The sequence below is a fragment of the Solanum tuberosum genome, unplaced genomic scaffold (assembly GCF_000226075.1).
Source record: "Solanum tuberosum cultivar DM 1-3 516 R44 unplaced genomic scaffold, SolTub_3.0 scf00273, whole genome shotgun sequence".
Taxonomy (NCBI): Eukaryota; Viridiplantae; Streptophyta; class Magnoliopsida; order Solanales; family Solanaceae; genus Solanum; species Solanum tuberosum.
Window position 1 is genome coordinate 580,231 of NW_006239195.1, and position 15,530 is coordinate 595,760.

At 28.0% G+C, this 15,530-nt stretch overlaps 1 protein-coding gene across 1 annotated transcript; it reads left to right on the forward strand.

Annotated features, from left to right (window-relative positions):
• The first annotated feature begins 5,766 nt into the window (after positions 1-5,766).
• On the forward strand, positions 5,767-7,472 carry LOC102578919 (AT-hook motif nuclear-localized protein 26-like). The gene is made up of 2 exons (XM_006358305.2): positions 5,767-6,662; positions 6,751-7,472. Exons 1-2 carry the CDS (start codon positions 6,143-6,145, stop codon positions 7,164-7,166), a joined length of 936 nt encoding a protein of 311 aa, XP_006358367.1. The 5' UTR covers positions 5,767-6,142; the 3' UTR covers positions 7,167-7,472.
• The last annotated feature ends 8,058 nt before the right edge of the window (positions 7,473-15,530 follow it).

The following is a 15,530-nucleotide window of genomic DNA, read 5'->3' on the forward strand; positions in this document are numbered from 1 at the left end:
TTTAACCAAATCACTCTTATTAAATATAAGTCATTTAAATATTAAAAATGAATAGTATTTAATAGCAAGGGTAAAATAGACATAAAATAATAAATTATTCATTGGTTTTATAAATAGAACAAGTATTGTTAGATATCTCAAAATAGTATAGAGGATAAGTAAAGATGAACGGAGAGAATATAATTCTATTTAAAAAGAGTCATTTATTTTAAGAAATCATTTTGAAACATTGCAAATACTTTTCATATTCATTAAATTTTGTATCAAATTCAAACTATATATACTATATAAATTGAAATAAAAAAATACATTTTTTATAATATTATTTTGATATAACAATAAAAAAAATATTGAAATAAATGATACTGCTATAGAGAAATCTGACTATATCATTTTTGTGTGCTAGAGAAGGAGAGATATATAGAAGAGCAGACAAAAAACATCTTATTGTTTACATGAGTTTTTGCCCAAAAAGAAAAATTCATCCAATCAAAGACTGTTAATGTTATCTTTGGCCAATCCCAACACAAATGTTGTGCGAGAGTTAAGTAGTATTTCTTCATTTTTAATCAGAAATGTTAAATACAAAGTTTAGTGGATTTAAAATTGTATTTCTTTGATGATATGAGCATAAATAGCAGTTCAACTCATATTAGTTTAATCAGGGCGATTATAAAAGTTACTTAAATGCAGATAAATAAAAAGGAATTTTGTTATTTATAGAAAATAGTTTCAACATAGATAAGGTTTTTAAATGAGCAGATCGATATGTCAATATATATATGGACAGGTCATTGACTCGCTCATAAATTACTTTGATTGAAATGGTAGACTTAAAATGTGCTAAAAAAAGAGTCATAATTCTAATTCATCGAATTCTTACTAAGTTTTAATTATCTTATTTATTCTTTTATAATTTTCTACTACCTAATAAAACTATTTTTTTCCTTCATTATAGCTAATGTATAACAAATCAAATTAAAAAATTGACAAAATTTCTCATTAATCAATTTGAGCTACATATTTACTCGATTTTTTATGAACTAAAATAAAATGAGTTACAAATAACATATCAATAATCTTGAGCTACATATTAACTCGATCTTTTATGAACTAAAATAAACTAAGTTAACAAATTAACATATTAATAATCAACTCAAATTAAACATATTGAACGAAATATATTTTTATGATATAATTTTATCCCTAAATACAAATATCGAATATCGAAAATCGAAAAGAAGAGTAAGCATAGAAAGAGAATCCTACCACATGACTGTAGTTCTCAATTGTGTCAGCGTTAAACTTGCCTCTTTGCAATGCACACATTTATAGACAGAATGGGGCAGATGCACCATGTGTTCGACTTCCAAATTATATCATAATAAATTTAATTATTTAGGTTCAAAATTTATTATTTATATTTATTTTATGTTTTTTTAAAAATAAATAAATGACATGATACAAAATAAACATTTAAATTTGGTTTTAGTTGACTCTGACTAAACAAACTTTGAGGTTATATATCTTGGGCATCATAACTTAATCTCAACTACATGCAATTAGTCATTCCAACTCATTGTTTTTGTGTTTGTGGACATTTAATGCTGATGTGACATATAAAATTTGGAGGTGTCTGCATAATCATTCTATAAGTTGAAGTGTTCAACTGACAATTAAACATTCCAAACTCGTTGCTATCGTATATCGTGGACATCCAATGCTGACGTGACATATAAATTTTGGAGGTATTTAGATAATCATTTATTAGTTGAAGTATCCAACTGACACAATGTGCGATAAGTTAAGATATCAGTGCATATTCGAAATTGAAATATTTAATTGTTAATTAAAATTAAATATAGATATATATTATACCCATATATATTTTTAGCCAAAGTCAATTTGACTCATAACTTGTATACAAAATCTTCTCGATGAATTCGAGATTCTTGTTCATGAATAGATAATATCGATATATTCATTATTATAAGCTAAATTTTGCATATAATGCATAGTAAAACACAAGAAACTTATGTGATTTAATTTCTTTTAAAGATCACAATATTCCCTAGTTTTAGATCGTGGCATTTATTTCATAACCCAAATTGACATTTACTTTGTAAAAACATTTTTTTTCCTTCACATATAGTGTCAAATAAAATATTTTAGAGTATCTTTATCACTAATTATACTGTACTTATTTTTTTTTTCTAGTTTTTTTTCTTTTGATAATGAGATATATGAAGAATGACTTTTTGATCCGTTTCGTCCAGTAATTAAGACTACGTAGACATTGTAAAAGCATATTCCATAATGGTTCTTTGTTTCTATAATTTTAACAAGAAGACAATAATTAATAAACTAGTATCCAAATTTATTATGTGGTCAAACTATGTTATTTGGAAATTCCCAATTACGTGGAGTATCCGTTTGAGAAAGAAACAAATTATAAAAGCATACTCTATGACCATGGTCGGCATTAATTAATATTAATCTCTTTATTTTATATGTAATTTTGTTATCAATCCTTTAATCATGAGAATAACTTCTACATTATGATGTAACTAGTCCTTCATATATTTCATTTTATGTGATACGTTTATATATATAGTTTATGGTACTAATTGTCCTTTTTTTTTTTTATCGATCTTAAATCCATATGAATTTGTCTTTTGGCTTATGCTGCATTTTTCGAACTATAAAGTGTATGTACATATCATGTGAACTTATATGGTGCCTGATAGAATTTTTCACTTTCCTCTTCTAATTTGTATGTCTAATATGGGATTCGCTTAATTAAAGTCACGTGTAGATCTTTTTTAGAAGCTTGTCAGCCTAAACATATTTTTCCTTCTTAACCCATCCTCATTCGGCCACCCTCTATTATGGAGCGCGTCACGTTCTAGCTCTTATATCATATTTGTCATAACCCGAATTCATGGAACATATCGTTTTCTTTGGGCCTATGCATGCATGAATTTGTCTTTTGTGCTATGTCACATTGAGCCCCTAAAGGTAAAAACGTAATTATCATGTGGATTTGTATTATGCTTTATATATAAAACTCTCATCTTTCTGTCTCATTTCGATGTGTGATTCGTCTAAGATGTCATGTGCACCTCGTCTTAAGAAAACTTATTATTCTAGAAGTCTGTCAATCATGCTTGACTCGGCCTTTCATCGGGGGATCACAATTTGTTTAACAAAGACATTATACTATATTTGAAAAGTATTTAACTTTAAATTTGGTTTTATTTAAATGACAAGCTTTTATATATAGCCTAGAAAATTTAATATATAGCATATCTAACTATAGACAAAGCGTGCTAGAGTTTTAAATTAATGAATACTAATTTTTTTTTTAAAGTTATGATTCAATTAAACTCGTATGCCCACTCATCCACACCTATCGAGTTCATATAAACTCAATACATTTAATTAATTACCTCTTTCCTCCGCCTATCTCATCACGATATTTGAATTATTCAATCATCATCCTCATATAAATTATTGAAAACAACTCGTCCTTTTGGATAGTCTCTAATTTTCCCCTACTTATTTGCTTAAATCAATTATTCATGTTTTTTCCAAAATTTCAACAATTTCCCCCTAAATTCCACAATCAACATAAATTCATGCACAATATCGGGTTCATGATTTAGACACGTGTCAACTTACGAAAGGATGTGAAAATATTTTTTTACAATAACCGTAGAGAAGTATTGAAAACATCCTTGAACTTACATGTGAATTATTAGTTTCATTTCCAAATTATTGACATCCTTAAAAACATTCATCTTACTTGACTAACTCAACTTAAATATATCCCGAATTATCCACATTGCATAGCAAGTGGTCTCAAACTCTTGTAAGAGTGTGAAACTCTTATTAAAAAAAACAAAAAAAATTGAAAACACCCCAAACTTGACGGGTAACAAGTAAAGTTTATATCAAGCCTGAAATGATGACTTGCACAATAAAGTAATAATCTTCTACAACTAATTAAATCAAAAATCAAGAAGGAAAATAATTCCTTACACGAAATAATTAATAGAAGGAAAAATGGAGTCCGTCATAATTTTTTTTAATTTTTCAAAATAAAATTTACATATTTTAAAATTACATAAAAGACGCTATTAAAAATTCATAATATTTTAAAAAATTATAGTATAAATATTCTTTGACCATTAAAATAGTACTCCCTCCGTCCCATAATAACTGATCACTTTCCATTTTGCACAATACTTAAGAAATCATAAATAAAATGATCAATTTGACCAATTTACTCTTCATTCATATTGATGGATATCAAAATAATTTATGATGATACAAAAGGTATAAGTACTCAAAAGCAAGTGAGAACAAAAGTACTAAGGGAGTAATTAAGTATTTAATGAATTCTTTGAAAATATAAATTTTAGGAACTTTAATTTTTTTAAGCTTCCAAATAGAAATTACGGGAACATTAAGCATGATGATGATATTAATTATAAGGATAAAATAGGAAAAAATCGATTAGTTTTAATAAGTGATCAAATAATTTGGGACAAATACAAAAAGGTGATCAGTTAAGAAAATCATCAATTAATATGGAACAGAGGAATAACAAAACGAAAGTTGAGGATTACTCTCTTTTTTTACCAATATTCCTGATTACGAATAAAGACAACCAAATTAAAATAAAGGAATTACAACATTTAATGTAACATGCTATAAAGAAATTTAAGAAAACCTTAACCAATCAAGTAACAATGCATGAAGAAAAAAGCTAAGTTTATTGATTGAGACTATGCCAGGAATATGGACAAAAAGTTAAAAAGGGTTGAACATATTAATACTATAAAACAAATAAGATTTATTTTATAAATTTATAAAAGAATTTCATAAATATAATCGTATCTTAACGTATAAATAACAACAAATTATTCCTTAAGTGAAAGTCGAAAAATATGAATTCAAGTTTATTAATCATTTTTCTTCATTTAAAATCATCTCAGGCGGCTAACGTTATACAAATAAAAAAAATAATTAAATTTTGAAAATTACTTATTAAAGTTCTTTATATTTTAAATATAAATACATTAATATGATTAAAAATGTATTTTCTATTAATTGGTATTACCTGTATTTATAATTTTTCATTGATTTTATATTATTGTTCATCTTTCATAACAACTTTCTGCGATTAACATCTTCATTCACCATGATTTCATACATTTGGACCGATCGATATAGCTAGAGGTCCACACAAGACATGACCACACTTATAACCTCAAGGAACAGCTTTCCCTAATTTATTTATTGACATATGCAACTTGTACTTTTTAGTGGATGTGACTAGATAATCTTATATAACCGTTGAAACAGATAATACATATATATATATATATATATCTTATTTTCTAAATTACTAGTCATATTCTTATATGAACAATCATCGATCCATAATTATTAACTTAAACAACTCGTAACTGTAAAAAAATCATTTGACACTATTGATTTATAAAAGATAAGGTGATTAAGGGATAGCTCGATGCACACATTAAAGCATCATACATTCACGCATGATTCAGAACCTCAAATTAAATAATATTAGGGGGGTGGGGTGAGGTGAGGGGGACCAGTGCACCGTCCATGAGCACAGCAAAACCAAAAACAAAACAAAATATGCAAAAACTCCATCAGATCTAAAATCTAAATCTTCCTCTTTTTCTCACAAGCTAAATTATTAGCTAACCCTAACTCAACTCCTCCTTATATTCTCTTCTACAAAACTAAGCAAACAAAGTGATTTTTTATTTTTTTTTGAATTCAATAAAATCATTACATTTTTTATCTTTTCAAATCATTACATCCTTTCCCTTTCTTGTACTTTCATTTTCTTTAATTTGTTTCTCCAAACTTTAGTGTTCTCTCTCTCTTTCACTCTTTCCATCAATCTACATCCCAAAAATCAAGTACAGATTATCAGACGCAGATTCAGAATTTAGAGTCAATTGGTCAAAGTAGTTAGATGGATGTGATCTATTAGACATATTTCCATTTTCATTTTCTCTCTCTCGATAGTGGTTCAGTTGAATTTATTGTTGAACCTGTTCTAGATCTACCTCTCTGAGAATTAATTATACAAAAAAAGACTATGGATCCGTCGAACAATTCTCTACCCCCTCCTTTCCACACGAGAAATTTCAACTTACAGCATCACAACAACCACCACCACCACCAGCAACAACAACAACTTCAGTTCCAACATAGCTCGGAAGACGAGCAAAGTGGAACAAGTGGCCTAAACATGTCGGGGCAAAAGAGAGATCGCGAAGAGAACAACAACAACAACGACAACAACAACAACAACTACAATGATTCAAATGTTGATGAATCAACGGATGAGTTAGGCGTTAACGGAAGCCATAGAGATGGAGAGTTCAATAGAAGGCCTAGAGGTAGACCTGCTGGATCCAAAAATAAGCCAAAAGCACCTATCATCATCACTAGAGATAGTGCAAATGCCCTTAGAACTCATGTTATGGAAATTGCTGATGGTTGTGATATTATGGAAAGTGTTTCAAATTTTTCAAGAAGACGTCAAAGAGGAGTTTGTATTATGAGTGGAACAGGAAATGTTACAAATGTAAACTTAAGACAACCAGCTTCACCAGGTACAATTTTTTAAAAATATTTTTCTTGATTTTTCTTTTTTATGACCGTCTTGGTAATGTTACCTTCTTCTTTTTTTGGGCTTATCAGGTGCGATTGCAACCCTACATGGACGTTTTGAGATATTATCCTTAGCAGGATCATTTCTCCCACCACCAGCTCCACCAGCTGCTTCAGGGTTGACTATATATTTAGCTGGCGGACAAGGTCAGGTGGTGGGAGGTTGTGTGGTAGGGTCCCTTATGGCATCTGGTCCGGTTGTTATTATGGCGGCTTCTTTTAGCAATGCAGCTTATGAAAGACTTCCTTTAGATGAGGATGATTCGAACCAACTTCCGGTTCAAGGAGGTTCACTAGGTTCTCCTGGAGCGACAATTGCTCCAGGAGGACAACAACAACAATTATTAGCTGACCCTTCACTATTTCATGGAATGCCACCAAATCTTCTCAATAATGTTCAATTACCTTCTGAGGCTTATTGGGCAACGGGTCGACCTCCATTCTAACTAGATGAGATTCGTACAAGGGCCGGGTAATAATTTTCTCTGATTAACTTGTTTAAGGTCACGACCCTCCAGTATTGGATCATATATGTTCATGATCCAAAATTTGAGGGTCGTGACCTTTAATTAGTTGAAATTATCTCCATTTAGTTTACAAGAATTCTTAGGAATGTGTTGTTGTTGGTCATTTTATTAAGTTCTTCATAATTTCTTTTAATTAGTCACATTACACTTTAATTTAGGCTTTTCTATTGTGAGTTTGACTATGATCAAATGATATGAAATGTTTGTCATTAATTTGATCAATTGAATGATGTAAACTTATTAGTTTCTTGCTGAGTTGCATCTTCATGAAATTAGTTTATAATAAATGAATTTCAACTATATATTCTCTAACCAAGACAACCAAAAAAAAAATCATGTCATTATTTATGAAATCCATCATTGTGTGAGATTCATTTAATACATTATTATTCCATAATCATGATAATTGAGTTCTACTAATGACCATGTTTTTTAGTACTCCCTCTATCCAAGGTATGTGTTTGGCATTTCGAGAGTCAAACTAATTTATCTTTAGCATAATCTTTTCGTGATTCTTTTTAGGCCTTTTAACTTGTCTTAATGTGACTTCTAAATTATAATGCCTTTTAAATTGTTTTAAGTTCAAATTTATAGTCAAAGTTAAGAAATTTAACTCTCAAAATCCGAATTGTGACAAATAAATTGGGACTTCACTACTCTATTTTCTTTTTAAACCTACTTTCATATGCTTTATTTGAGCCAAGAGTCAATCTAAAAGTCTTTCTACCCCACAAAGATAGCATACACATGATTTACCCTTTCAGATCTCACTTATGAAATCACACACTGGTGATCGAATATGTTGTTGCTGACACATAAATTGAGACTGAGAGAGTAGTAAAGTATTTGAATAAGCTTATTTTCCAACATTATTTTTCACTTTAGAGTATCTTTTTTACTTCTTCAAAATCTTTTATTTTTTGTTAATAAAAATAGTTATAAAAAAATTTAGGGTTTTATATAATAGGGAGACATGAGTCTGAATATGGACAGTGGTTTGCACGTGCACAGTTACTGAATAACTTCTTTCTCGAGGCAAAACCATTTGTAACGTTTTAGCAGCTCTGCTCTGACTGATTGTCTTTTTTTTAAAAAAAATAATATTTCTTTAATATATTTGTGTCCTAGTTAACTAAGGGGTCGTTTGGTGTGAGGGATAATACCATATAGTCCCGGGATTAAATTATAGTACCGCTTATTTTGTTGTTTGGTTGGCAAGTTCGGGATAACTTATCCCGGGATTAATAATTAGTACCGGGATAAGTTATCCCTAACCTAGGGTGGTATAGTAATCCCGGGATAACTTATCCCGGGATAAAATAGGTAAATGACAAAAATGTCTCTTTCAACCCTTTTGTTATATCACTTTTTACATTAATGAAGGGCATTTTTGTAAACAAATAAATTGTTCTTAAAATTTATTATTTTGAATACAACAAACCAAACACTCAATAAAAAATAATCCCAACACAACTTATCCCATCATAACTAATCCCAACATAACTTATCCCAACATAACTTATCCCATCATAACTCATTTTCAAACCAAACGACCCCTAACAGTTCAAAATTCCATAAATAAAGAATATTATATAATTTTTGTTTTTTTTTCTTAAATTTTTACTTCACTTAAATATAATCCGTTGAAAAATTCGAGACTTGGAGATAATGGATATCTACAAGGCGAAGTTAGAGTTTTAACCTTGGGTTCAACTTAATTTCTTCAATAAAATTTTATATTTGTGTTAAAAACTCCATTTAATATGTATTATACTTCATTCGTTCATTTTTACTTGTCACTTTTGACATATCAAGAAAAAAATTATTTTATTATAAAATTACATAATATGTCTTTTAAAATGAAAATTATACCTCTATCAATCAGAGTCTTTTGAATGACTAGAATTCCAATGTGTTTATTTCTTGAAATCTTAATTATAAAAGTGAGACACATCTCCATATTCTTTGCACCAAAGCAAGCAAGCGTGCACCTAGATCTCCCCCATACATATAAACTAGACACCCCCTCCCCTATATATATTGCTTGCTTTTTATGCAACACACCATGTAACCTTAACCTTATCTATATACATGTGGTAATGCAATATATATCTATTTATATCTGTTGGGTTATGAAGGTGAATTGGGGCGTCATGCGGAAGTTTATAATTTGCAAATCATATGAGGATAAATTAGATGACACATAAAACTATATTAAAAGACATAATATTATTATTATATGATATGACCAATTGACCTACATAATTAAAAACTAATACAAAACATAAAAACTGTAGAGAGAAAATCTCCCCATAAACAAAACTCTTAAATGTCTACATTGTGGATGCTATTGTGTTATTGTTAGAAGAAACAAACCTATATTTATATAGTCCTAAAACCTTTCCTACTAGAAAAGAACTAGCTACTCCAAAACATTTTCTTAAAAGGAAAGAATAAACCAAATATGAAAGAATATTATATTTTCCTTTCAAGAAAAGTAAAAACATTTATGGTAATGTTTTGTCTTTTCTTTTAGGAAAAAATAAACTTCAAATAAGGTAAGAAAATCAGGGGAAAACCCTAACAATATCTATATTCTATATTACCTTAAAAGCATGAACTCCTAACTTGAATGTTAAATTACTATAATATCCCTAACTTAAGTTGTGAATTTTTCGATGAGTTGTGACTTTTCCGATAAGTTGTGACTTTTCTCAAAGGGTTGTGATTTTTCGATGAGTTGTGATTTTTCCAAAAAAGTTGTGACTTTTTCAATAACTTGTGACTTTTTCAAAGAGTTGTGATTTCTCGAAAAGGTCATGACTTTTCAGATAAGACACTAAAATATTTGTTCATATGAGTTGTGACTTTTCTGATAAGTTGTGACTTTTCTCAAAGGGTTGTGATTTTTCGATGAGTTGTGACTTTTTCCAAAGAATTGTGACTTTTTCAATAAGTTGTGACTTTTCCAAAGGGTTGTGATTTCTCGGAAAGGTCATGACTTTTCAGACACAAAAATATTTGTTCATACTACCCTTTGTTGACTATAAATAGAGGGGCTTCCTCTCATTTTTCAACCACAATTATTTTTAATCTTCTACTCTTCTTTTTCTTGTATTTTAAAAGTTTTGTGTGATTTATTGTCATTGAGTGAGTTAAAAATTTAGCGGAATATGAGGTATCACTATTCTGATGAAGTAAATCGTTCTATTTCTATAACCTCACGTACTTGAGAAAAATAATTTTGATGATATAATAATTTTTTTTTCTTAATATATACATTAGTATGTAATATTTCAATATATGAAGTTAACATGATGTAGTCTCTATTCATTTGTTTTTGTTAACAATTTCTCTTGTGATGTAGATATATGCTTCTGAATATCTTTTTCCTAAAATTTAGAGAATTGTCACGATTTTGATTTTTTTGTATGCTCAAGACAAAAGAATGACTTTTTTTTTATTCAATGCTACTTATGTGATTTAGATTGTCAGAAAGTTTGCTTAAAAATAGTTAATACTATATAAACATTGCCCTTTTGTTTTACTTATTTACTATTTCTTCATAATTCAATATTTTAGACGTAGAAAAGTTCATATTACTTGTAATAACGCCAGTTGAAGTTTGTATTAGTTTAATTTTAATATACACAATAAATATCGTCGATAAGGTAATATTAGTGAGATACAACTAATTACATGATTGAACCTCATCAAATTAATAAATATAAATATTATTACATTTAACTAATAAAAAATTCATAGGTTCGCGTGAATAAGAGATATATATGATGATCCACATTGAACATTCACAAAAGAATCTGCAATATTATTTTGTACTAAGCTTATTATTCAAAATCTTTGCTTAAATAAACAATAGTATTTACTATAACATATATTTTTGAAATTGGTAATCACGTGCAACACACGTGTCAAAAACTAGTATATATATATATATATATATATCTTTGCTTGAATGTCTAAAGCTTATCCGTTCTCTCTCTAGCCCTTTCTAAAGGGAGTTGAGAACTATTGTCTTTGTTTCTATATAGTTGTCAAATATTTTTTAATTTGCTTTCTCTTTTTACTAATTATTTTCGATAAATCAAGAAAAGACAATTTATTTTTTTCTATTATACTCTTTATTTACTAAAATTGAGTTAATGTCTTTAAAAAAAATGTAGTGAGTAAATATATGTGGGATCCTATTAATTAATAAGGATGAAATGATAAACTTACTATATCAATAATTATTTTCTTAATAATTGTGCCAAGTCAAATTTTAACAAATAAAAAGTAGCTGAAGAAGTATTGATTTGTTTAGTTATTTTGAAAATTATCAACTTTTCGAAGTCGATTTTTATAAATACAAAAATGCAAAATATCAATACTTGGAGTTATTTTTTGTAGAAAAGAAGAAAAAGAAAATTTGCAAATAAATTGAATCTGAAGAGTATAAATAAAAGATAATTCTTAAAAACCAATAAAATCCACTGATTTAGTAGTGGTACTACGCAAAGTATTGTATTGTATATTAATGTGTTGTGTTGTATACTTGTATTGTATCTGTATTGTTTTTAATGTATACAATATTTGAATAGATTGTATCGTTTTTTGTCATTAAATAATGTCACGACTCATAATTTGAATGATAAATCTAAAAGAAAAGTAGGAACATGTAGCTACCATGAAAAGGTAGAATAAAAGATAAAAACATTGTAATTAATTAAATAATGAGTAAAGATAAAGTGAAAAGAAAATATTAAGGTAATTAACAATCCAATCACACCAAATCGGTCATTACATAAAATGAGCCTTTTCATCATTACCTAACAATATATTTAAACAATGCGATACAATAGAATATAAATTATGTAATAATCAAAACAAATATTATATTTAAACTGACAATATAATATGATAAATTTAGTCTTTGTTCAAATTGAGATAAAGACAACACTATACAATACGTAGCTAATATGTTGTCTCGTCAATTAATACGGCGATTAAACTTATGTTTACTTTGATTAAGACAAAAGTCAGCATTCTTAAGCTAATTATAATTAACAAATGGACAAAAATTACACATCATAATCTTGACTAGGAAATGATTATGACCCGTTTTAGTTTTAAAAAAAACTAATTCTATAAGAAATCGGGTAAAAATTAATCATTTTTCATTTTTTGAAATTGAAAAGAAAATAGGCGATATTCTAGAGTTTTAAATTAATAAGTGAAATTTGAGGATATTATATTAAAGTTTTCGCTTGTGAAATTTGAAACGTATGTCAAGATATTATTATTTTTTAAGAAAACAAAGTTAATTGCCAAGTGAGCGCTATTTCTGCACAAAAATATCTAGTGATTTGTAAAAAATAAATAAATTGTATACGTGAATAAAAAAAATATTTATAATGAATCGTAAATAGATATCTATTTATGTCTCTAGTTTGACTATTTTGTAAATAATTAATTGGAGTATGATACATGGCTTCTGATTTGATTCCTTTCAATATTTTATTTTTGTAATTAACAAATATCACAAGCAAAAAAAAACATGAACAAGTTGACACTAAACAGGGTGGATTAGCAAAAGATTATAATTAATCATTATGTTTGTACGTAAGACATCTTGATTAGACATGTTTGACACATATTGTATTTTTTTCTCAATAATTTTGACCCCCCCGCCTCTCCTATTTTATTTTAATCGTATAAGCATATGTTTTTCAACTTTTTAGTGTTTACTAGACCGAGTAATCCAGACTCATTAATAAAGGAAAAAAAAAGATACTTTGTACAAGGTGTTTATCCATTTTGTAAGGTTCGAATTAAAAATAATATTTTTTGAGATTGAAAAAAAAAAATTAGATTTTGGAGTTAAATATATTTGAGAAAAGGTATTGGAAGTTTTATATTTACTTAAAATCAATGTAAACTTAACTAAAGACCTGACATATAGGTGATATCAACTATTAGTTGAATATTAAAAAGTCTTTGTTAAAAAATTTTCATATCATCTATTATGAATATTTTTTGGTTAGTCAATGCAAATAATTTCCCAACCCTCATTTGTGTGATGGATCATATTAGTGCAATTATATTATACTCATAAAAGAAAAAAACCTACCTCTTTTTAGTCTATTTAAAAGAAAATGATCCTTTCTTTTTTGGTAATACTTTAATTTCAGTTTTCTACATGGCATGTCTAAGACAACAAGATTAAAGAACATTTTGGTACGTTTAACATAACTTCAATTTAGCACCACAAAGTTTAAAGATCTTTATTTTCTTAAACTTCAACTGGATCATTCTTTTTTAAACGAAGAGAGTATTATTATGGGCCAGTTTCATGTAACCTGTCTATATGGGCTACTTGGACTTTGATTATTTCAAGTCTGGCCCAAACTACTCGGCCCACTAAAATTTCCTCTTGATTTGATTTTGGACTTTGGTTTGAAGCAAAATGTTAAGGGTCATATGCACCTTTACCCTCTATTTCGTACTGGTCTTTAATTTTTGTCCCTCGTAACAAACAACCTTTTTGAGGGGCATAGGTTTATATTTTTATATGATAATATTTCACAAGTTATATCAAGACATGACTTTAATTTTTAAAGATTTTTTGTCTTACTAGACGTAAATTTAATTGCTAAAGAATATTCATTTGAAGATTAAAAATTAATGATAAGTTCATTTGAACAATTTCCAAGTACTGAATTTTTCATAAAAATGGAATTTTTTGCTTACTTATCACTAGTAAAATATTACTTAGTAAGGACTTTGGGTAAACTTATAAACTGATTTATGTATTTTGTTATTTATATATTTGGTAAATATTAAAGTGTTTATAAACTTTCCATTAAATAGCTAGACCTTTTCTTTGGAATTTTACCTTGCATAGTCGCCCACCAAAAAAAAAAGTCAAAGAAATATATATATTTTTATATATCGGCTATAATTATTTTTGACCGACCGATCAAATATATAGAAAACAAAACTTTTTAATTCATAAAGCAGCAATTGGCCAATGTATTAATTATTACTTGGTATAGACATCATAATTTACAGTTTGAATAATTGTTCAAGTTGCTTATGAATATTATTCTTGACATTTTTTGTAAAAGAAGTTATAATAAGGGGGTGCTAGTAATGATTTTGTTGATGAAGAAGAAGAAGCATCTTCTTGGCTAAATTCAAAGGAGAATAGCAATCAATTGCCTTGATCCAAGTAGATGAAATTGAAATTGATAGCCACACAAATTATTATTCCCAATATCTAATAAAAAATAAACAGAAGTAAAATAAAAGATTGTTAGTTTTGTATAAGTATATTTAAGAGATTGGGAGTATAGTAATTGTGAGAAAATAAATGAAATTACTAATAGAATTCAAAGATTTAAAATTAGTGAATTCAAAATGAGTGACGATTAAGGAGAAAGACTAGCAAACTTCTGAAGACGGTACTTTATGTAAAACTCCTTTTCAAAAGAGAGAAAAGTGAAGTACTATATAAGATAAAATACAATTTCACATGGTACACACGCATTTAAGATCTATGATTACATAGTCAAGGGACAAATTTGTAAGGTCTGGTGGGACAAATTGGACAATACATAGTTTGAGCTTAGGTTTACAAAATATAAACTTTGGGGTTCAATATTTGTATTTGAAAAATCTCAAATCATGATTTGAATTCAAATTCATGATTTTTGGAGAATTTGAGATTTCATCTCATGATATGAAATCATGAGACGAAATCAACGTAAAATTGCATGTCCAAATATTAAGTTCATCTCATGAATTCATATCATGGGATGAAATCGCATAGCCAAACGCCTACTGAGTCCATGTATATGATGCCCCTAACACACAGGAGGAGTTGATGAGAGCTAGTAGAGAGGAGGATTACTGTAAATACGAAGAACAAACGATACCCTAAGTAAATCTCACACCATAAAGAAGGGAAAAATAAAGTACTATATAAAACAAACTACATAAATTTACATGGCAAACCCATTTTTTAACTTAATAATGTTGTAGCTCAAGAGATAAATCTATAAAGTCTGTTGGACAAAATAAAAATTACATACAATGACCTTAGATTGTGATAGAATGAATATCATCTCATTATATATAAATATTATGTTTATTCAATTTTTATCATACATTATTCAATCCAAAAGCAATTAACTTTCTTTTTTCACAAGGGTGAAGGGAGGTAATAGGTACAATGAACTTCAATCTATATATATATTTATAATATATATATATATATATATA